Here is a 25,253-nt window from a genome sequence, read left to right as displayed (position 1 = left end):
TCAGGCTCCTGTACCTCCACCCCGATGGTAGTAACAAGAAGAGGGCATGACCAGGATGGTGAAGGTCCTTAATGATGGGTGCCAACTTCTTGAGGCACCACCTCTTGAAGATGTCCTCGATGGCGGGGGAGGGTTGTGCCCATGATGGAGCTGGCTGGGTCTGCAACCCTCTGCAGCCTCTTTTGATCCTGTGATTTGGAGCATCCATACCAGGCAGTGATGCAACCAGTCACCAGTAGAAATTTACCAGAGTTTTTGGTGACATACCAAATCTCCTCAAATGCCTAATGAAGTAGAGCCGCTGGCGTGCCTTCTTCGTGATTGCATCAATGTGTTGGGCCCAGGATAGATCCTCTGAGATGTTGATGCCCAGGGACTTGAAGCTGCTCACCCTTTCCACCGCTGACCCCTCAATGAGGACTGGTGTGTGTTCTCCCGACCTCCCCTTCCTGAAGTCCACAAACAATTCAGTGTTTTACACAGAGGAACATGGGGAAGGCATTTAGGCCTTCAGCTCCTTCTGGCTTCAATGGGTTCACAAGTACTGAGGGCCCCAAACTCCTGAAACAGTCACTCTCTTCCAAACAGAGGAATAGTTTACCAGGCAGACAGAGAGGAACAATCCAAGGACATACTCAAAGCCTCCTTAAAGAATTGCAACATCGTCACTGACTCCTGGGAATCTCTGTTCCATGACCACTCATACTGGAGAAGGAGAATTTGGTCTTGAGAGCCCAGTGGCCATGCATTGCGGAGCACACAAGGGCCCTGTGTAAATGGCAGTAGGAAGGCGTCACCTCACAACTTGCCCACCTTCCCACCCTGTTAGCCATCCCCTGCCCCATCTGCGGGAGAGTCTACCTAGGCCTCACATCTGCCAATTCGGAACGGACAACCTGGAGTGGAGGCAAGTCATCGTCAACCCCGAGGGAGTGCCCAAGAAGACGACTACTGCACTTTTCTACTCCTCAAAGTTCTTGCTTGATTAAAAACTGGTCAGTCTTGCTTCTGAAACCTTCAATCAGTAGATCTATTTACAATTGACTCTTTCCAACTTTCACCTTGCCTCTCCCCTTTCCTCCTCCTTTCTCGAGCCTCAATAACCTTCAAGGTCCCAGATGCTTCCTGATATCAACTCTGTGCGATCTGACATGGTACTGGCCTTGGGTGGGGAGGGGGAGGAATGGCTGGAAGACATATGAGATTGCAGGAGGTTGTGTCCTTGACGTACTGGTGGATTGTGGGTAATTCTCCTCTATACTGCTGACATAGTTTAATTACGATCCAGCTTTGACCAGACGGGTCTCTTTGGGGAGCCTTGTGATTGTATTAGAATGAATCACAGCATCGATATTTTCTAGAGACCTGAAGGACACAAATTCATTTAAAGCACGTTATTATATTTAAGATTAATTTAAACTTATGAACATTTCAATGCAGACTGATTTGCTGCAATTACCGTGATCCTGTGTAGTGAGATTTGTCATTCGTAAAACCCCTCCAAAATAAACTGAGAGATTGTAAGTGACAAGGTGCATATTAACAAAAACTGGCAGGAGCCACATTCTCCTGTTTCCTGTTTCATTAAAGGGTGAGAAAGGTTTCAAATTACCAGTAAGAACCTGAATAATAGAATAACTTGCAAATACTGCCTCAATAAATGAACATTTATTTGAATAGGATTGTCCTGTGTGAAAAGATAAGATATCTTTATTAGTCACATGTACATCGAAACACACAGTGAAATACATCTTTTGCATAGAGCGTTCTGGGGGCAGCCCGCAAGTGTCGCCACGCTTCCGGTGCCAACAGAGCATGCCCACAACTTCCTAAACTGTACGTCTTTGGAATGTGGGAGGAAACCGGAGCACCCGGAGGAAACCCACGCAGTCACGGGGAGAATGTACAAACTCCTTACAGACAGCGGCGGGAATTGAACCTGGGTCACTGGCGCTGCAATAGTGTTACGCTAACCACTACACTAATTGCTTATTTTATTGCAATGTTTTTAATTAATTTCTGGTACTTTTAAGATGTTTTTAATTACATTCTTTTTTATATTTTGATTTCTTTTTAATTATTCGGGCCTATCTAAATAGATTTCAAATGCCACACACTCTTAGAGATGTTTAAAAATAATTCAAAGGCCTTTGATAGCAGTGAGTTGTACAAAGGCCGTGAGGTCATTTTGTGGACAGGATCTCGGGATCCACCTCCTGAGGCTTAGTTGCCACTCCTGACCCACTCTACCTCTCGGGTGTGGTGAGCCAGCTCAATTGGCTTTTCATATCTGTAAGAGTATAGTGTGGGAAGGTAGACGCTACAGGTGCCAAAAGCAGGCAGCAGACAAGGTTCAGGATGATCAGGTCTCATGGGAGGGCACAGAAAGAGGCCACTACCTCAATAAGCCTAAATAATCAAGATTATCCAGGCATTAACATATTGCTGGGTGTAGGATCTTGCTATGTGCAAATTAGCTGCCATGTTTCACGCGTTTTACCTGCCTACTTTTCATAAAGTACTCCTTTAGCTGTAATATGTAATGATCTACAGGGGTTGTGCAAGGTGCCATATAAACACAAGACTATGTTGATCCCTCTTTTAGGGTTTGGCTTTCACCAGCAATGTTTCTTTGTACCTGATATACCTGGAGGGTTAGGAATATGTTCACATTTGTCTCCCCGATTAACAAGCTGGGCCAACATATGGCACGTCGACAGGAGATGCAGCCTCCAGTAACAAACTCTTCCACTACATCACTTTCCATTCTCTTTCTCTGTGTTGTCCTTCAATATCCCAATCCTATGTTTCTGTGACTACAACTGTAGGCCATCGGTATCCCCGGGTTTCCATGACGTCTTTCCAGCTGGCAAATCTCAGTAGAAATCACCTAAGGCATTTCAGAGGAATGATAATAATCTGGTACTGAGTCACATAGGGAGACATTAAGGCTCTTGATCAAAAGCTTATTCAGAGAGATAACTTTCAATGATTATCTTAAAGAGTTGATACAGGTAGAGAGGGGGAGAGGTATGCAGCAGTCATTTTCAGTTTTTTTCAGGTGACTCATTTTAATCAAATGGTTAACCCAAGTTCAAGTTGATTGTCATAGACATCAGACACAGGGTATAAGTGCTATGAAAATTAGCTTTTTGTAGCAGCAGCACAGTACATTACAAACATAAGTTGACATGAACTTAAATTAACATAAATTATACATAACTTACATGACAAAATAAACTAAAAGTAAACATAAGAACATAAGAAATAGGAGCAGGAGTTGGCCATCTGGCCCATCGAGCCTGCTCCGCCATTCAATAAGGTCATGGTTGATCTGGCCGTGGACTCAGATCCACCTACCTGCCTTTTCCCCATGACCCTTAATTCCCCTACTATGCAAAGATCAGCAAACATGGGAACTTGGTGTGAGTTAGGACATGGGTGCAGAGTTTTGAAACACCCAAATATTTCCATAGGGAGCCCAGCTGGAAGTACTTTGGAATAGTCTAGCTCTTGATCTCTCAATCTACCTTGTCGTGGCCCTTGCATCTAATTTGTCTGCCTGAACTGCACTTTCACGGTAACTGTAATACTATATTCTGCATTCTGTTATTGCTTTTCCCTTTTCACTACCTCAATGTACTTGTGTATGGAATGATCTGTCTGGATGGCACGCAAACACCTCAGTACATGTGACAATAATAAACCAGTTACCAATTACCAATTGTCTTGAGGTAACAAAGGTACGAATGAGGGTTTCAGCTCCAGTCACCATTGTCAATACTTGTGGCTGAAATTTGAAGAATTCTTACTCACTATTGGTTAGTCAGAAAATGGCCAGAGTGTTCCTTATTGTTAGGCCGAGTGTTAGAATTAATAGTCGGGGTTTTCAGTGGAGATTGAGGTTAGTGATTGAACTGTTAGAATTTTGGGGTTAGTGGTAGTCATCAGGGATAGCACGAGATTGTTATCGTGGGTTTAGGGTTAAAGGTTAATGGTTAGGATTAGGATATTAGTGCTAAGAATAAAGTTTAGAGGTTAGGATTATGAATAAGGACTATGATTTATGATTAGTGTTAAGGTTAATGTTACTGTTATAATTAGGTGTAGGGGTTGTGCTAATGTTAAAGTTGAAGATCAGTGGATAACATGATAGTTAGTAGATAATAGGACTAATGGTTAGGAGCTAATGGTTAGCTGAGTGAAAAGTTGTTTCATTGGCAGTAAAGACATCTGAGATAAGGAAAGGTGTAGTTTAAAAATCAATAATAAGAAAACAAATAACGAATTAAAGCAGTTTTAAATTTGACGTATTTAACCTTTAGTCAAATTTATCACTGGAACAACGTTGACCACACTTGTCTGCTAACAATAGATGAATTCACTTTCCAGTAATGCTGCCACATTACAGCTAATTATTTCATTTAATGTTTGCATAGGGTAGCTTTTGCTTTCTGGATAAACTTTGCCATTTGGCTTCAACTGTTGCTGTGATTTTGTCTGTGTTTGCCTCCCTGACAGGACAGGATCTGATGTGAGACAGATGCTCTCTGATCTTAATAACCTTTAAAGGAAATAAAGGGTAACTGTTGCTGAACTTTTACCGGTCAGGAGCATGGTTGGAAAGTCACTTTCTATCACCATGACTGTCATCTCTGAACTGCTTACTGTAAGCTAGGCTCTGTGTTGGTAATACACGCTTATGCAATGATCTCCCTGCAGAATTATAGGCTGCAGTCCATTGCAGTGAACAGCATATCTAAATTCTGGGACAGCCTAATCCAACAACATTGTGCAAGCACCTTCACCAGGAGGACTGCTGCACTTCAAGAATTTGGATTGCTACCATTTTCTCAAGGGTAATTAGGGATGGCAATTAACTTACCAATGGCTCCTTACCAAAGGTGCCCATAATTCAGGAATTAACATAAAAAATACATTGTCTCTGAGTCAGGAGACTGGATGAAGTTCCTGCTCCAGGCCTTGATTATATAGTCAGGACCAGAATTCTCTGCAGTGCTGAGGGAGTGCTGCATCGTTCGAGGGACTATGACACCTTTGGGATTACCAAACCAAACTGGCCTACTGATTTGAATAGATATTAAGGAGTCCAGAGACCACAGTGCCGTGAAGGTAGCATGATGTCCTGCCCAAATTCTTCCCTGCACCAGTGTGCACTCAAACTATTTTCTTGGTTACTCTGGAGACACAAGAGACTGCAGATGCTGGTAATCTGGAGCAACACACAAAGGAAGCTAAAAGAACTCAGCAGGTCAGGCAGCATCTATGGAGGGAAATGGACAGTTGACGTTTTGGGTCGAGACCCTCCATCTGGACTGATCCAGATGAAGGATCTTGACCTGAAACGTTGACTGTCCATTTCCCTCCATAGATGCTGCTTGACCCACTAAGTTCTCCAGCACTTTTGTGTGCTTCTTCTTGGTTACTCAGCTCTGATTGCAAGGGCTAGCCGTGCATGAGGAAGGAATTTATTGGGAAATTTATAATCAAATCTTTAATGGTTCCCTAAAACACCAGGCACTGCTTCACCCAAAGGGAATATTTCTGACAGAAGAGACTTTCTCTGTACTTCACACATGAAAATCAACCTCTAGTCATTTTCTTTAGCAGGGAGAGCGGATCTATTTCCTTGACCCACTCACAATAAGAACCCTCACACCATACAGTTGTCTGATATAGCCTAAGTTCTGAATATAAAGAAAGAACATGCATCTCTGTAGCGCATTTTGTGATCTTAGCAAATGCCAAAGCATTTTGTAACCAATGGCGTACTTTTAGAACTGTCCTTACTGTTGTAATTGGTGTTGAAAAACTCCCAATGTGATTAGGAATGAGATGAGCAGAAGCTTCTTCATTCAGAGGGTTGCGATTCTGATTAGAATTCTCCACCCCATGGTGAACGGTGTCGGTCAGTCATAGAGAAGGTTGCATAAGACACGGAGCACATTACTAAAACCAGCCTCCCCTCCATAGACTCTGTCTACACTTCTTGCTGCCTCAGTAAAGCAGCCAACATAATCAAAGACCCCTCCCACCCTGGCCATTTTCTCTTCTCCCCCCTCCTATCAGGCAGAAGATACAAAAGCCTGAAGGTATGTACCACCAGGCTCAAGGACAACTTCTACCCCACTGTTATAGACTATTGAACGAAACTCTTGTACGATAAGGTAAACTCTTGACCTCACAATTTACCTCATCGTGGCCTTGCACCTTATTGTCTGCCTGCACTGCACTTTCTCTGTAACTGTAACACGATATTCTGCATTCTGTTATTGCTTTTCCCTTGTACCAACTCAGTATACTGATGTGGTGAAATGATCTGTATGGATGGTATATTGGTAAACTGGCAATGTGTTTTACTGTACCTCAGTACACGTGACAATAATAAACCAATAAACAAATAAACTCCAGTAAGATGTTTGGTCTGTAATGGGCTGAAGCTGGCACAGAGTGAACTTGAGGTACAGGTTCATCCTTGATATTAATTGGTGGAGCAGGCCTGACAGGCTAAGTGAGCTAACTCATGCTCCTTATGTTTCTATATTAATGACTAGTTGCTTTATTATTGTTAATGTTAAGTTTAAATATAGAACAGAACTACAAGAGGACAGTTTAATGCCTCAATTTAAAGTTTTCTGGCTGGCAAGGTGTAGCGGTTTCAGTGTTTTAAAATTTACATAAGGCAGCAGAGATATCGTTGTTAGATCTGCTGATGACACAATGATAGATAGGAAAGTAAATTGTGAAGAGAATATAAGGAGGCTACAACGGGATATAGGTAGGTAGTAAATAGGCAAAGGCTGGCAAATGGGGAATGATGTAGGAAAATGTTAAGTTGTCCATTTGAGAGAAAAATAGAAAAGAAACACATTACCTAAATGGTGGGAGACTGCAGAGCTTTGAGGTGCAGAGGGATCTGGGGGACCTTGTGCATGATTTGCAAAAGGATAGTATGAAGTAGAGTTAGCAAAGAGTACAGATTCCTGATGAAGGGTCTCGGCCCGAAACGTCGACTATTTATTTCCCTCCATAGTTGCTGCCTGACCTGCTGAGTTGCTCCAGCACTTTTTGTGTATTACTCCAGATTCCAGCATCTGCAGAATTCCTTGTGTCTCCAGATTGCTATTGTTTATTGCCAGCGTAGATGAAGACAAAAACAGAAATTTTATGCTTCAGTTATATAGGTCATTGGTGAGATACATTGGAGTACTGTGTAGAATATTAGTCTCCTTATTTAAGGAAGAATATTACTTTGTTGGGAGCATTTTAGCAAGGGTTTCCTAGACATATCTGGAATGGATGGGTTGTCTCATGAGGAAAGGTTGGACCTGCTGGGATCGTGTCCGCTGGAGTCAAGTCAGGTCGAGTTTATTGTCATGTGCACAGGTACAGGTACAATGAAAAACTTGCTTACAGCAGCATCACGGGCACATAGGTTCAGACAACACACAGAACATAAATTATACAAGACATTATACTAAGAGAAAAGACTGTGTAAAATGAGACATCAGTGCAAATAAAACACAAGTCCACAGTGGTGGAAGAGATGGTCCATGGTGTTCTGTAGCTGAGGTAGGGTTAGGGTTGTGCAGGTCGCTTCAAGAACTTGATGGTTGTGGGAAGGTAGCTGTTCCTGAACCTGGGGGTGTGGGACTTCAGGCTTCTGTACCTTGGTAGCAGTGAGCAGAAGGTAGAGGAATAAGAAGGCAATTTGTTGAAACAAATGAGATCTTGAGGGAGAATCCAATGCCAGTGTTCACTGTCAAAAAAATAAGAAGTCGCCTATTTAAGACAGAGATGAAGTAATATTTTCTCCCTGGAGGTCGTGAATCTTTGGAACTCTCTTCCCCAAAGGACAATAGAAACAAATGCCTGGGTAGAAAGATTCCATGGGGGTGAAAGGTTACTGGGATTAGATGGGGATGTGGATTTAAAGTTACAGACAGATTGGGCCATGATCTTACTGAATGACAGAGCAGGCTTGGAAGGGCCAAATGGCCTACTCCTGTCTAATTCATGTCTTCATGTGTCCCAGCTGAAGTAGCATCACTGACTGTGCAACAGATATTCATCAATCTTAATTGGCTGGGTGCATGGATGGAAAAACAATTGCTGATTTCACTACTAAACAGTGCAGGTGTCAGGGAAAAGACAATTGCTCAAAGGGAAAATACTGAATTAAAAATAGAAAATGCCAGAGATAGTGGTTCAGGCAGCGTGTGTGAGAAAGAAATGAGTTAACATTTCAGGTCAGAACTGATGATAGATCATCGGTCTAAAACATTACCTCTGTGTGTGTCTCTCTCTCTGCACAAAAGACAGTTGTTGCTGTTTAGCATCAGTGCATTGGGAATAAAACTGAATTTAGTGTTTTACTGACAACACCTCAAAGAGCCCAATATTTGGAAATACGACACACAACTAATAAGTAACAACGAACACTTTATGTCTTTGGAGTTATGAGAGAAAAGATCATGTCAAGTCAAGTTGAGTTTATTGTCATATGCACAAGTACATGTCTGCACAGGTGCAGTGAAAAACTTACTTGCAGCAATATTACAGACACATGGCATTAGAGACACAACATTCAAAAGAAAAATTATAAATTATAATGTTATCCACCAGCATATTCCAACACATTTAACATGGAGGATTATCCAGTGATGGGAAATAACACTAGAATAATAATCCATTATTATTCTTGAATAAGAATTACAAAATCAGTCACAAGAGGACTGCTATTTGAATTGCAAACAAGGGTAACAGATATAAGGATCAGAAGAGCTGGATATTAATCCTTACGAATGTAAACCTCATAAAGGACGGGTAAGAGTTATTTAGCTAAGTTATTATTTATGTAGATAGTTTAGCACACTGAACTAACTGAGTAGGTGGCTTGATTTGAAAATCATTGGGCAGGGGACCACTGGCTTTTAGACAGCTCCGTAATCCCCAGTGCAAACTTCCTGAGATGAGCAACTATTCCCATTGTTTCAATTCTGAGTGTTCAGCCATTTGATATTTGACTTCCCTGAAGGAGTGGATCGATTGGTAATTCACTTACTACTTACCGTGGGCAGGCCTGGTAGTGTAGCAGTCAGCGTAACGCTATTGCAGCGCCAGCGTCCCGGGTTCAATTCCGGCCACTGTCTGTAAGGAGCTTGTATGTTCTCCCTGTGTCTGCGTGGGTTTCCTGCAGGTGCTCCGGTTTCCTCCCACATTCCAAAGACGTACGGGTTAGGGAGTTGTGGCCATGCTATGTTGGCGCCGGAAGCGTGGCGATGCATTTCACTGTGTGTTTCCATGTACATGTGATTAATAAAGATATCTTTAAAAAATATCTTACTGACATGGAAAGAGGCCATTTGTCCCATCGCGTCCATGCTGGCTCATGGGGAAGTATTCCCATTAATCCCATTCCTCTTCTGCTTATTTCCCTGTACCCCTGTAACTTACTCTCTCTCATAAACGCTATCACTCTTTGATTCTTTTTACCATTAACTTACACCAAGGGGTAATCTAGTGGCCAATTAACCTGCCGACATGTCTTTGCGATGTGGAAGGACACCAGAGCACGGGGACAAATCCAGGGGAAGAATGTGCAGACTCCGCACAGGCAGCACCAGATGTCAGGATTGAATCCGGGTCCCTGCACTACCTGCTTCACCACTCTTCTGCCCCCTGTTTCAGCAGCCTCATCGTATGGTTTGGGGTTTTGGGGTTAAAGGCAAATAAGTGAAGTTGTAATGCAATTCATTCATGATATTGAGAGCTGGCAGGCTTCAGTGAACATATAGAGTCAGGAAACAGGCCCTTCAGCCCAACTGGTCCATGCCGACCAAGATTCCCATCTAAGCTAGTCCCTTTGGCCCACGTTTGGCCCGTATCCCTCTAAACCTTTCCCATCCATGTACCTGTCCAAGTGCCTTTTAAATGTTGTTAATGTACCCACCTCAACCACTTCCTCTGGCAGCTCGTTCCATATACTGACCGCCCTCTGGGTTAAAAAGTTATCCCTTAGATTCCTATCAAATCTCTCCCCTCTCACCTTAAACCTGTGCCCTCTGGTTCTTGATTCCCCAACCCTGGGAAAAAGAGTGTGTGCATTCACCCTACTCAGTCCTTCAAGTCCCAGAAACATCCTTATAAATCTCCTCTGCACTCTTAATGGCATCTTTTCTGTAGCAGGGTGACCAAAACTGAACATAATATTCCAAATACAGCCTCACCGACATCTTCTACGACCGCAACTTCACATCCTAACTTCTATACTCAGTGCGCCGACTGATGAAGGCCAGCGTGCCAGAAGCCTTCTTCAGTTCTTCGATATGAATTCCTTCTGCTTCTGTTTCCCCTGCCTTTTGCCAGGGATTCTGCTGGGTTTAGCAGCGTAGATGGAGGCAGCAGCTGCCATTCTCCCAGAATAGAAACCAGAGTCAGCACGAAACCAACAGCAGGATTGACCTCTTAGTGCCTCCAAACTGCAACAATGATCCATGGAACTAAGTCCATTAGGGCAATACGATCAGTTGTGGCCTAGTTGTCAGCACTTTCACCTTCAACTTAGTAGGTCATGAGTTCAAGTCCAGACACTGGTCTTAAATCAGCTGCTTAACGTTACTGTCAGTTTTTGAACTCTGTTCCCTATAGCACTGAGAATATTCTTTTCCCGCTGGTTCTCTTTTATAAACTTGATGAATTTCTGTTAATTACTATCATGACAGGTTTAGACAGGGTAAATAGAAGGAAGCCACTCTCGTTAGTGAACGGTTCAAAGAGCCAGGGGCACAGGTTAAAATCTGGGGCAAAGGAGGCAAGGGGAGGAAAATCCTTTCCGTGCAGAGAACTGGAACCCAAAGCACGGCAGGGTGATGGAAACAGAAACTATGACGGCTTTCAAAAGGGAACTGAATCAGCATTAAAAGAGGATAACTTGCAGGGAAAGAGTGAACAGGATCGAGGGGATTATCCCACCAAAAGCCAGCATACACCCGATGGGCTGAATGGCTTCCTCTGTGCCCGAACAATTTTGTGATTTTATGGAAAGATATATATAGGGCTACTGCAGTTTCATGACGGAGAGAAATGTTAATCCATGGGGAAATTTGGAATCTAAACGAGGGAAGGAGTCTTCTTTGTATTTGGGTACTGTAGCCCATTGACAGTACCAGAGATCTAACTAATAGGAACAGAGCGTTGAATGGCTTAGAAGGATGCTATTCAGCCCAATGTACCTGTGCCGGCCCTTTGGATGAGTTTCTTGTTGGTCCCAAACCTCTTCTACATCCTTTCCAAAGCTTCCATACCCTTCCTGCTCTGGGGTGACCAGAATTGCACACAATAATCTGAAGTAAAAGCTGAGGACGCTGCAAATATAGTCAGCAACTGGAAGGAAAAGCAAGTCAAGCTGACAAGTTGTGCCTCAGAGTCAGTCCCAGTGACCTCGCCACTCTCTGATGCCCTTGCACAACGCAGATATGCAGGGATGTGCAACACTAAATGAATGCTTTGACTAATAAAGATAGCAGGCGTGTGATCTGTCCTCAGGCCTGTGTGCTTCCTGCTCTGATAAGAGCCGATCTCTCAGGCCATCTGCCCATTAGCCCACTGATTTCAGGAGCTGAGTTACATGTGTTTTTCAAGTCTTCAGGAGTTGAGTTACAGGGAAACATTGAACAGGTTAGGACTTCATTCCTTGGAGCACAGAAGAATGAGGGGAGATTTGATAGAGGTTTACAAAATTATGAGGGCTATAGACAGAGTAAATGCAAGTAGGCTCTTTCCACCTAGATTAGGAGAGATAAGTACGAGAGGACATGGCTTTAGGGTGAAAGGGGAAAGGTTTAGTGGGGACATTAGGGGGAACTTCTTCACTCAGAGAGTGGTGGGAGTGTGGAACGGGCTGCCATCTGATGTGGTAAATGTGGGCTCACTCTGAAGCTTTCAGAATAAATTGGATAGATACATGGGCGGGAGAGGTCTGGAGGGTTATGGACTGGGTGCAGGTCAATGGGACTAGCGGAATAAAGTTTCGGCACAGACTAGATGGGCCGAATGGCCTGTTTTCTGTGCTGTAGTGTTCTGTGGTTCTATGACTTACCATCTCCCCAAGTCTCCGAGAGGACCAGGATGAGCCAATTACACGTCTGTGAGTTCCCTTTCATACCACTTAACCTGAGGGACAAATAGACGAGACATTGATTCTGCCTCGTGCCCCCTGAGCTGAATTTAGATCTGTCAGAAACGGGTCCTGCAATATCGCTTCCTCTTCATCCCATGACAGGCTCGAAACTGTCGCACAAGGAGTGAGCACGGAACGGGAAGATCAATGTTTTGATAAGCTCAGCCTTAGAGCGCGTAAATGGGCCGACATCAGATACACCATGTCTTCACCACTGCTGACTGGAATTATGTGGCTGATCAGATACAATAAACGTTTTCCTTTAATTGAGGGCGGTCCGGGTGCTGATAACCACTGGATCTATTGCAGGCTGTTTAGCATTCAGGGCGAGGAACCCAACACCTTACAGACAGCTCTCACTGCGGCTAATCAGTAAAGAAGCAATCACTTTCTGATTCCTTGTACCTTGTGAAAAATGTCTGTCTGGCAGTCGTGACGGGTGCTTCCAGATGTGATCCTGTTAATGGTTCCAGTATTTTAAGGAAGGGCATTAGTTTAAAATGGCTTAACCTTTTGTTAAATTAAGTGGGCAGGGGTCTCTTGTATGGATACAATTCCATCATCGCATGGCTTAATATCAAGCTGTGTTTCGGGGAGAGGGCTTGGGAAAAGAAACAGTGAGCTGATGAACAGTTGGAATGGTTTTGAACGTAGGGGGGTGAATGAGGTAAAAATTCACCTCCGAGAACGTAGCTTCATTTTTGCTTTTAACGTTTTGCATTTACTTTTACTTTACAGATCCTATAGTGAGTGTTTAAGTTCCTTTAATTTAATGAATCTGGAATAAAAGGTTAGTGTCAATAGGTACTGACAGTAAAGCTACCGGACTGTTGTACGAAGCCCATTGGCTTCACTAATGTCACCTCCCGTCTCCCCAAAACCTACCCACCATCTACAAGGCTCAATTCAGGAGTGTCACGGAACACCCTCCACTTGCCTGGGTGAGGGCAGCTTCAACATTACTCAAGAAACTCGACACCACACAGGACATAGCAGCCTGCTTGATGGGCGTCCCATCCACAACCATTCACTCACTCCACCACCGACACACAGCAGCAGTTTACACCATTTACAGGACACACTGCAGCAACTCACCAAGACTCCTCAGACAGCACCTTCCAAACCCACCACCTCCACCAGCTAGAAGGACAAGGGCAGCAAAAGCCCGGGGAACACCACCCCCTGGAAGTTGCCCTCCCAAGGCACACACATCATTCCAACTTGGAAATAGATCGCCGTTCCTTCACCCTCGCTGGGTCAAAATCCTGGAACTCCCTCCCTGACAGCAACTGTGGGTACACCCACACCTCAAGGACTGCAGCGGTTCAAGAAGGCAGCTCACCACCGCCTTCTCAAGGGCAACTAGGGATGGGCAATTAAATGCTGGGTCGGCCTGTGAAGCCCACATCCCTTCAATGAACAATCAAAATGCCCAGATTATATTTGTAACCTTAAGGTCTTGTTCCACCTGTACAAAACAAAGTTGGACCAATAAGAAGGTATTATCACTCATTCAGATATCCAGTAATAACAAGGTTTACTTTTGCTTTTTATCTAAATTAATTGTCCCTCATTGAAATAAACATTCAATAGCTTTTAAAATTCCTCATAGTTTGAGGAACGTGGCACCCTCTTGTAATGAGATGCCCATTTGTCCAATAAGAAGCTTGTTCCCATAGTAACTTTCTTAAAGATCTTAATTAACCTCCCTTCCCCTGCAATGCCATGTTCAGCTCCGCTCCGCTGGTGTTTTATCAGCTGTTGCTAAGGAGAGGTTGTGTCGTAGTGACTGAATGAGGTGCACTGACAAAGGCTTTATTGTGTGTGTCCTAGAGAAAGAAATTATAATAATAATCATGGAAGGGAGCCCAGTACTTTGGAAAGCAACTGATTGTCTAATGCAGCATGGTTGCAGAAGGCAGTCCCACTTACCAAGGAGACAACTTGCTGTCGAACTCACCCTCCAACACCAGCATTTGCCAAGGAATAGAGGCTCGAAATACTGCATTTGTGCAACAATTGGATTAGTGAGTCCTCTGCTTTGTATAGGCAGCCACCCCAGCTCAAGAATGCCGACAGTTGCTATTGGGAACATAATATTTAATCCCAGTCGTAACCAGGTAATGGCTACTTGGCAACTTTTCAGAAGGGGGCGGAGGGATAGCCAGGAGCACTTGAGCAGTTTGGTTGGTGTGCCTTCCGTACGAGTAGAGGGCCCTGTGTGCTGCAGGCTTGCAATGGATGTTTTGCTTTAGGTGGAACTTGGCTTCGGCTCAGAAGGCATCAAATGGCCGCCTATTACAGACCACACACAACAACAGTGAGTACCTGGCGCTGCACAGAAAATGTCCACTTTCTGGAAGACGGTGAAATCCCACTGCACAATGTTTCAGTGCACTTCCAGACACGCTATCTGAAAGCATGATCAGCAATTCCATGTACGCAAAGCTTGGCATTAAAATTCCATTGTGGCCCTTCTTCATTCATGCAATGCACGGCAAGTTTTGCTATTGTAATTTTCCAGTGGAAAGAGTCAGTTTCCGCTGAATGAGTAGGATTCAGAAAAAAGGGGTAGGCCAGTTAGCACTGAGATAAGGGGAAATTTCTTCACTAAGAGGGTGGTCAACCTTTGGAATTCTCTTCCCCAGAGGTCTGTGGAGCCACAGTTATTTTGTGCATTCAAAACAAATAGATTTCTGGATATGGATATCAAAGGATATTGGGAAAATGGCCATTACCTGGTTACTACTGGGATTAAATATTGTGTTCCCTATAGCAACTGGAAAGTGCTGCTGAGGTAGAAGATCAGTCCAGATCTTGATGAATGGTGGAGCAGGCTCGAAGGGCCACATGGTCTATTCCTGCTCCCATTTCAAAACCTTCTGGAATATGTGCCTCAGCGAGGGCCAAGAGCACGGGACAGGTTTTCTACGAGAGGGTGATGGTCTGCTCCAGGATTGGCTAAAGATCTCCCTTTACCTGTGAAGCTGTAAGGGAGAACAGAAGTGCTCAGGGATGGTGCTGATGTTGCCTATGTCCAGGGGAGGTCCATTTTACTTGGTGGGGAGGGGCTCCAATGATGACAGCCCCTCCCTAATGCCCACTGCCATTGGTGTTGGAGATGCACAGTGTGTGTCCCCGTGATCCAATCCCTACTGAAGATAAATGAACCCCCTAAGTCCCCTTTAAACATTCCTCCTTTCACCTTAAAGCTAAGCCCTCTGGTATTTGACATTTCCACCCTGGGAGAAAGGCTCTGACCATCTACCCTATCTATGCCCTGATTTTATAAACGTCTATCAGGTCACCCCTCAGCCTCCGGCACTCCAGAGAAAACAACCCAAGTTTGTCCAATCTCTCCTTATACTTAACACTCTCTAGTCTAGGCAGCATCCTGGTGAACCATCTCTGCACCCTCTCCAAAGCCTCCACATCCTTCCTGCAAAGGCAGTGACCAGAACTGCACACAATACTCCAAATGTGGCTTTACTAAAGTTTTATACAGCAACATGCTTTCCTGACTTTTACACTCAATGCCCCGACCGATGAAGGCAAGTATGCCATACACCTTTTTCATCCTATCTACTCATGTAACCACTTTCAGGAATATAGGGACTTACACCCCAAGATTCCTCTGGACATCAATTATCCTAAGGGTCTTGCCATTTACTGTATACTTTCCTCTTACATTTGACTTCCCAAAGTGCAACACCTCAACCTTGTCTGGATTAAACTCCGTCTGCCATTTCTCTGCCCATATTTACAACTGGTCTATATCCTGCTGAATCCTTTGACAACCTCCCTCACTGTCCACAACTCCACCAGCTTTTGTGTTGTCTGCAAAATTACTAATCAGCCTAGCTACATTTTCGTCCAAGTCATCCATCACTACTTATTACCATTGGGTAGTTTCGTGAACATGAGTGTTGATGCCAGTTAACTTGACAAAGGCTAATACTTCGTTTTGTCCAATCAGCATTCCTAATTCTTTTCCAGCTTCAGAAGGACAGGGTTAACCTTCCGCCTTATGATGCGCTGGCACAAGTACTCCCGGAATATGAATACCTCTTCCGTGCCACCAGTCCAAAGGAAAAACAGAAGATGGAAAAGAGAGAACAGCAGTCACTCGTCAGAGCTGCTGAACCTCTTCAGACCCAGGAACCTACCTTGCCGTCAACGAAAAGGTGGCGTTTCATTTTAACAAATCTCCAGTTGGTGTGGATTAAGTGGCCTGACTAAACATTAACTTGCTTCATGTAGCTTGCTGACAGGTTGGGTAATCCATTTATTGACCACTCTAAAGCTAGAAAGAAAGAATTGGTGATTAGATAGCGCCTTTTATAACCCAAGACACTTCACAGCCAACACATTACAATGTAGGAGATGCAGCAGCTGATTTGTACACAGCAATATCCCACATACATCAAAGTGACAAGTAAACAAATCGTCTTGTGATAACACACAAAATGCTGGAGGAACTCAGCGGGTCAGGCAGCATCTTTTGGAGGAAAATGGTCAGTTGATGTTTTGGATTGAGACCCTACATTTGTCGCTCCAGATTCCAGCATCTGCAGTGTCTTGTGTCTTCTTCTAGTGATGTTGGTTGAGGAATAAGCATTGACCTGGTTATCTGGGAGATCCCAGATCTCCGTTAATATAATACCCTTGGATCTTTTATGTGCATTTGAGAGATTAAATGGATCCTTGGTTTAATGTTTCTTTCAGAAGACCGCATTTCCAAAGTATCGAAGTTTTTCCAGTGTTGTTCTGGAATGTCCGCCTATTTTATCATGATAGAAAATGTTCAAAACTGCATATTCTAGGCAGTGTTCGAACAGTGCAGGAGATCATGGTAAATGGGTCAAGAGTGGGAGTGGGATGGAGAACAAAATTAACAGGCAACTGGAAGCTCAGGGTCACTGAGGTGCTCCTCAGCGTAATTACCCAGTCTGCATTTGACTTCTCCAAGTGTAGAGGAGATCACATCATGAGCAGCAAATGTAATACTTAAGATTGAAAGGAGTGCAAAAAATTGCTTCTTCACCTGAATGGACTGTTTGGTTCCCAGGGTAGTGGGAAAGGACAGGGTAAAAGGCCGGTGTTGCATCTCCTGGAGCTGCATGGGACAGTGGTGTGAGAAAAGAGTGGGAAGGCGAGTGATATTTGGAGTGCGCTTGAACCTACAAACATCTGACTCAAATCCGTGAGTGCTAGCCACTGAACAATAGATGCCATTGTGTTTAACCCTGTTGGGCTATCGGCTACAAAGACCATATGAAGTAGGAACAGGTCTGAGGGGCTGAATGGTCATTAGTAGGTTTGCTATTCAACAGGATGATGGCTGATCCAACATTCTTCAAGTTCATTTTCCTGCCCTTTCCCTTGATTCCCCTTCGGATTAGAAATCTATTTCACTCTTAAATATAATACAGTAGTGTAACGGTTAGCGTAACACTATTACAACAATTCCAGCCGCTGTCTGTAAGGAGCTTGTACGTTCTCCCCGTGTCTGCAAGGGTTTCCCCCAGGTGCTCCAATTTCCTCCCACATTCCAAAGAAGTACGGGTTAGGAAGTTGTGGGCATGCTATGTTGGCACCGGAAGCATGGCGACACTTGCAGGCTGCCCCCAGAGCACACTATGCAAAAGATGTGTTTTACTCTGTGTTTCGATGTGCATGTAAGTAATAAAGATGTCTTTAATATACCCAGGACTTTGTCCCCTAGTCCTCTGTGGCAAGGAGTCTCAAAGACCTTAAGAGAAAAAATTCTTCCTCAGTCTTAAATGGTGCATTACCTTCTTCTGAAACATGTTTTAAACAATAGAGTGTCGGAGGCTGAGGGGAGACCTGATAGAAATTTATAAAATTATGAGAGGCATCAATAGGGTAGATAGTCAGAGTTTTTTTTCCCTGGGGTAGAAATGTCAAATACTAGAGGACATGCACTTAAGGTGAGAGGGGAAAGTTTAAAGGAGATGTGTGGGGCAATTTTCTTTTACACATGGAGCAGTGGGTGCCTGGAACGGGCTGACGGGGGGAATGGTGGAAGCAGATACAATAGAGGTGGTTAAAAGGCTGTTAAGTAGGCACATGAATACACAGGGGATGGAGGGATATGGATTATGTGCAGGCAGAAGGGATTTAGGTTAATTTGGCATTGTGTTTGGCACAGACATCGTGGGCCGAGGGGCCTGTTCCTGTGCTGTACGGTTCTATCTTCTATTTAATAGATGTTGGGTTAATCAACATACAGTTAATCACTTTTTGCCTTCCTCCTTTTCATACTCTTATATCCTTGGCAGTTCCGACCCTCAAGTAAATAAGTTACATTATATACTGCTGGGTTTTCCTGGTGGAGTTACGTAGATCGGAGGGTTTGGAAAGGGTTGTCCTAAATGGTTGGATGTGTCTTAATTGAAAGATCTGCCAGTATCACAGTGGTGCAATAACTGGAAACAGAAAGCACTGGCAACACTCAGCTAGTCAAGCAGCGTCTGTGGAGAGTTAACATTTCAGATCGAGGCCATTTCACGAGAGCTGTAAAAAATTAGAGATAAAATAAACTTGAAGGGTCAGATAAGGGGAGGAGGGAGGAGAGACCAGATGTCCTGTGTTGGGATGGAGATGTGGAGGGACTGAGTGAGGTGATGGTGCCGGTGAAGAAAGGTGCTGAAGGCTGGTGATTAACAAGAGATGTGTGGGGAAGTGTAAATACTAGAGTACAAATGGAGTCTGAAATCAGAAGAGGACAGAGGGAAAAAACACACTGAGCACTGGGAATAGGGGCATAGAGTCATACAGCATGGAAACAGGCCCTTTGGCCCATCTAGTCCTTGTTGACCATCAGGCATTTATTTACACTAATCCTACGTAATCCCATTTCATTTTCCCCACATTCTCCTCAAACGACAGCAGGTTCCACCATTCACCTACACACTACAGTGGCCAATTTTCTTTGGGATGTGGGAGGAAACCGGAGCACCCGGAGGAAGCCCACATGGTCACAGGGAGAACATGCAAACTCCACACAGACAGCGCCCAAGGTCAGAATTGAACCCGGGTCCCTGGAGCTGTGAGGCAGCGGGTCCACCAGCAATGTGCCCGTTTGGGAGATGAGATGATGTTTCCTTCATTTTGTGTTGAGTTTTATTGAGCTTCGGAGATCAAAGACAGAGAGGTCAGAGTGAGTGTGGGATGTAGAATTAAAGTGACAAGCAGGGTGGAATCTCAAGACGCAGGTTATAAATGATGCTCATTGTTTGGAATGGGGGGTTTAGACCACTAACACTCCCCCCTCCACCTTCCATAGCTTATGGGAACACAGTTGACCCAAAGAGTTAAAATGCTTATATGTGCCTGCTCCAACAGAGTCCTGTCCTCAGCTCTAAGTGTCTGACTACATCTCTTACAGTCAGGGTCAATGAAGGTGTCCCAGTGGCCAAGCACTATAACCCTCTGCCCAGACCTCCACAAACACAACCAAAAGTGACTGCAGTCCTGGGGTTGCCGTCCCAGAGACAGTCACACGTCCCACAGAACCCCTCACGCCCTCCACATTATCCCCAGAATGCTCACACCACTCTCACTCCAAAGCCTTCTTGCTCCAGCTCTCGTCTAACATCATCAGTTTAACCTCGTGTTGTCACCTTTCTCTGAGAGTCTGTTCCATCCCAAAGCCCTCACCCTGCCAATGGTTTGTGAATTCTGTACCTCTGGTAGTCTAGTCTGCACTTCACTTGGCCAGAAGGTGGTGCGAGCTGTCTAACCTTGCTTTTGATGAAATATTTCAGCCACAGTTACAAAGGCAGACGTCAGGGATTTCCGGGGAGGACGATTGGCTGCCAGTCTCTCTTAGCCTATACTAAGCCCTAGTTAACTTGTGCAAGCGAAAGTAATTTTGACTTTCCCTTTATCTGGGACCGGGTGTCTGTTTATCTACAAGCGAGGGAAACCTGCCTCTAAGCTCTGGGTTTGGAAGAGTTTATACATTTGAAGATATCTTGGCAATGAGCAAATGTGAACCTGCTTTACAGTCTGATCACCTGAGGGGTTTGGAGCAGAAGTTCCCAGTGTATTTTTTCACATCTTTATTTGTTTACCTATGCTGCACTTTCTCTGGAGCTGCAACACTTTATTCTGCATTTTGTATTCTTTTTACTGCCTCAATGTACTTATTTGTGGCATGATCTGTCTGGATGGCATGCAGAACTAAAGCCTTACGCCGTATCTCAGGACATGTAGCAATAATAAACCAATCCCAATTTCGTTGGTGGACATGCTGCCCGACCTGCTGGGTTCCTCCAGCACTCCAGATTCCAGCATCTGCAGAATTTTTTGTGTCTATGCTGTATTATTATATCCTTTTTACCAAGCTTTTGCTCAACTCTCTCAATATGGGTCTTTCCTCCCCATGAAGGGATTTGCAGTGTCTTTCCTTGTTGGGGACTTGGAACCAGTTTCTATTTTTGAACTTCTCTCTTGTTCTGCAGGGAGTCTACAACTGAGGACAATATTGGAAACCAAGAAATTACTCACCATGAAGCTCAGGTGAGTGTACTTTTGATAGACTCCCAATGCTTTGTTGTATTAAGAGGCCAACTCTCAGTGGAATGAGTTTCTTTATCCTTTACCAACCATACACAGGTGCATACATAATATAAATGCAAGCGGAAATGCTGGGAAGACTCAAAGATTAGGCAGTACCCTGACCTGTCTTTCAGTATAGCGAGATACTGCACTGTTACAATGAGGCCCAATGTGAGCTTGAGGAACAGCACCCTACCTTCTGTCTGACCCTGTTGCCGTCTTCCAAACTCAATACTGAATTTTAAAAGCAACTCATTTTCTCTGTTTATATCAGAACTGCTGATTTCTCTTGTAAGTGATCCATCTATGAATTGGTTGAGTTTTTCTCTCTCCGTTGACATGCCTTGCTGGGCGTGTCCTACAGCCCTGCATTTTGCAACTTTTACATTCCTTTGTTTTTTTTCACACTCTCTAACAGCCCTTTTGTTCACTTTCTCTCTCTCTCTAACTGCCCCCATTAACTTGGATGACCTCTGCAACTTATCGCCATAGCAACCCTGCCCTCACCTTATCAATGATGTTCCTTTTGTCCGATTCCTCCCCACCTTCTCTGAATATTAAAATTAACTTTCTCTCTTTCTCACTTCTGACAATGTGACTTTGATCTGCAACTTTAACTCTATTTCTTTCCACACAGATGCTGCCTGACCTGCTGAGTGTTTCCAGCATCTGTAATTTTGTTTTAATTTTAAAGTCCAGCAGTCAAAGAGATCACCTGGTCCTTGTACTGTGCTGCTGATTGTGGGATCTTGCTGTGTGCAAATTGGGTACTGCACTGTAACTTTGACTATCTCTCATTGGCTGTAAGACCAGTGTTTCCCATGGTTGGAATGTCAAATACCAGAGGACATGCATTTAAGGTGAGAGGGGGAAAGTTTAAAAGAGATGTGCGGCGTTAGCTTTTTACACAGAGAGTGGTGGGTGCCTGGCACGGGCTGCCGGGGGAGTGGCGGAAGCAGATACAATAGTGGTGTTTAAGAGGCTTTTAGATAGACACATGAATATGCAGGGAATGGAGGGAGATGGATCATGTGCAGGCAGAAGAGATTTAGTTTAATTTGGCGCAGACATTATGGGCCGAAGGACCTGTTCCTCTGCTGGACTGTTCTGTGTTCTGTGAGACGTGCTGAATTTGCAAAAAAGCTTTCCTATTTACCCATACAGAATGATGTTGGATTCTCCCCACTCACTGCCATGAGACATTGTGGGTGTACACAACTGTGTTCTGTCTGTTGGGCAAACAGTGAATGATCAGTAGAGTAAAATGCAGCCACAGAGTGTCTGGAGCTGGCTCCTGGTAGGTTTTAATGGACTGGTTAGCTCTCCTGAGCTAAGGTAGGTTGGGGTGTGTTCGTTAAGGGCTCTGGTCTAGGACAATGAACTCTGAACTTGTATTCACATTGTGTGGGTCCACACAGGAGATCACTGACTGCTTAAGTTTACCCCACTATTTCATCCTGAAAAAAACAATTCTCCTAAAAACCCTACACAATATGGTAACACCTCCGAGACCAGAGGAACATCACATCCAACCATTTCTTGACTGGAAGAGCTATAGAGACACTCCTCACTAAGCCATTCCTATATGTTGTGGTACATGTGTGATATATGAGATATTATGTCCTACTGAACAGCAGACTCTGTATAGCAGCAGTCTGTGAAGACACATTATGCTTATTGTCTCTGATGTATCAGTCTGTACACACTGCCATGGCATTAGGGGTTAAGAATTCACAGAATAACACACACCTAACATACATAAAATATATATTTAGTTACCCCCTGCTTTGTAACCACTAAACAAAAGTTGTGAAGCAAATGGAAAATCCCCTGAATTTTATTATTATCCTTATGAGTCTTCTTTCCAGGTTTGCTCCTACCAAATTAATTCTTAATTCCTGTAGACTCCTGTACAATTCCGGAGCGAAGGCAGCCCAGCCGAGGACCTATTAAAGTGTTCTCCTGCTACAGCTGGCAAACCTAGGTGGCTTCCACTCTGTGGGGGAAAGACTCTCCTTCCCCCCATCTCCCCCTTTCTTTCCACCCCCCCCATCTCCCCCCTTTCTTTCCACCCCCCCCATCTCCCCCCTTTCTTTCCACCCCCCCCATCTCCCCCCTTTCTTTCCACCCCCCCCATCTCCCCCCTTTCTTTCCACCCCCCCCATCTCCCCCCTTTCTTTCCACCCCCCCCATCTCCCCCCTTTCTTTCCACCCCCCCCATCTCCCCCCTTTCTTTCCACCCCCCCCATCTCCCCCCTTTCTTTCCACCCCCCCCATCTCCCCCCTTTCTTTCCACCCCCCCCATCTCCCCCCTTTCTTTCCACCCCCCCCATCTCCCCCCTTTCTTTCCACCCCCCCCATCTCCCCCCTTTCTTTCCACCCCCCCCATCTCCCCCCTTTCTTTCCACCCCCCCCATCTCCCCCCTTTCTTTCCACCCCCCCCATCTCCCCCCTTTCTTTCCACCCCCCCCATCTCCCCCCTTTCTTTCCACCCCCCCCATCTCCCCCCTTTCTTTCCACCCCCCCCATCTCCCCCCTTTCTTTCCACCCCCCCCATCTCCCCCCTTTCTTTCCACCCCCCTATCTTTCCACCCCCCTATCTCCAGGCAGATCCTTACCCATCACATGCTCCCAGAGTAAATGAGGGACAAGATTTATCTCCATTCTGAGAAAATTGTATTAATTAATTCAGTTAATTAATTTCATTGTAAACTTAATTTGTTTGCCAATCAGGGGAAGAGATAGCTATTGCAAGTCAGTGCTGTGCTTCAATAACTGAATGTGCATTCAGGGGATTCTTTAATTGAGCACTATATTCATTTAAGCCTCTTGGAGGGGTTGATGAACAGCATAAAAGTCAGGAGATAATACGTGGGGATATTAAGCAAAATTGAGGGGAGGTTCCATTAACCAATAGCATGGTTTATTGGTTGTACTATAGCATCTCATACATGTATATCTATCTGTTGTGTGTTGTATAAATATCAGAATTGGAATTTGAATTGGTTTATTATTGTCACATGTACCGAGACACTTTGTTTTGCATGCCATCCATACAGATCATTTCAAAACATAAGAACATTGAGATAGTACAAGGGAAAACAATATCAGAGTGCAGAATAAAGTGTTACAGGTACAGAGAAAGTGCAGTGCAGGCAGACAATAAGGTGCAAGGTCATAAGGAGGTAGATTGTGAGGTCAAGAGTCCATCTTGTCATACAAGGTGACCATTCAATACAAAACATATTTCAAAACATCAGTGCGTTGAGGTAGTACAAGGGAAAAGCAATAACAGAATGCAGAATAAAGTGTTACAGTTACAATTACAGAGAAAGTGCAGTGCAGGTAGACAGTAAAGTGCAAGGGACATGGTGAGGTAGATTGTGAGGTCAAAACATCTTGTCATACAAGGTGACCATTCAATACAAAGTGGGATAGAAGCTGTCCTTGAGCCTGGTGGTGTGTATTCTCAAGTTTTTGTCTCTTCTGCCCGATGGAAGGGGAGAGAAGAGAAAATGTCTGGGGTGGGAGGGGTCTTTGATTATGTTGGCTGCCTTACTGAGGCAGTGAGAAGTGTAGACAGAGTCCGTGGAGGGGTTGTTCAACACTTCTGATACCAGAGGACCCCCTCAGTGCTGCATTGAGGTGTAGGTAAACTGAAGTTGGCTGCATTTCTGTGTGACAAAAAATGTTCTAATCTGATTTTACCCTGTGCTCAGAAGAGATGTCAGCGTATAGTAGGCGTGTTGTACGTTCTTTCTTTGGCATCTTATCCACAATAATTGTATGGCAGTGTCTGATACAATTGGTATTTGTACAGCACCTTTAGCGTATTTTAATGTCCAAGGACACTTTACGGGTGGTGGGAGTCAGCTTGCCGTCAAAGAGCATCGGTGTGAAAAGAAATGTAGTTAATGCTTCAGATCGAAGACCTTTCAAGCTGAACATTAACTCTGTTTCTCTCTCTATAGATGCTGCCGGACCTGCTGAGTGTTTTCAGCATTTTCTGTTTTTTTTCAGATTTCCAGCATCTGCAGGTCTTTCATTTTGATTTTGCCTTGCATTTGTGCAGGCCCTTCTGTGAAAGACCAAAGAGCCTTGCAGCTTATGGCATGTTGTAATGTAGGAAACATGGCAACCAATCTGTGCACAGCACAATCCCACAGAGCAATGTGACAATGACCAGATTATCTGTCCTTCAGTTGGTTGAGTGATGACTGTTGCCAGGGATACCACGGAGAGGCCTCCATTTGGTTCACTGATCTCCTTCAGGGAGGAAGGTCTCCCCTCTGGTTAACATGTGACTCCAAGCCCATCAATGTGGTTTACTCTTAACTGCCCCCTTCAGGTGCAATTAGGGACAGATAATAAATGCTGGCATTGCCGGAGATGTTCACATCCTGAGAAGTAGTGTCCAAGGGATTTTTTACATCCCACTGAAAAAGCAGACAGGACCAGGGTTTAA

General features: G+C 44.4%; 1 protein-coding gene across 1 annotated transcript in view; it reads left to right on the top strand.

Annotated features, from left to right (window-relative positions):
• Nucleotides 1–25,253, top strand: part of ccdc33 (coiled-coil domain containing 33) — a 241,599-nt gene that overhangs the window by 175,726 nt on the left and 40,620 nt on the right. The window contains exons 14-15 of the mRNA XM_052042733.1: nt 16,199–16,386; nt 20,692–20,749. Coding sequence (XP_051898693.1) covers nt 16,199–16,386; nt 20,692–20,749 — 246 coding nt within the window. The remainder of the gene's footprint in view (nt 1–16,198; nt 16,387–20,691; nt 20,750–25,253) is intronic.

The sequence above is a fragment of the Pristis pectinata genome, chromosome 32 (genome assembly GCF_009764475.1).
Source record: "Pristis pectinata isolate sPriPec2 chromosome 32, sPriPec2.1.pri, whole genome shotgun sequence".
Taxonomy (NCBI): Eukaryota; Metazoa; Chordata; class Chondrichthyes; order Rhinopristiformes; family Pristidae; genus Pristis; species Pristis pectinata.
This window is presented reverse-complemented; position numbering and strand designations above follow the sequence as displayed.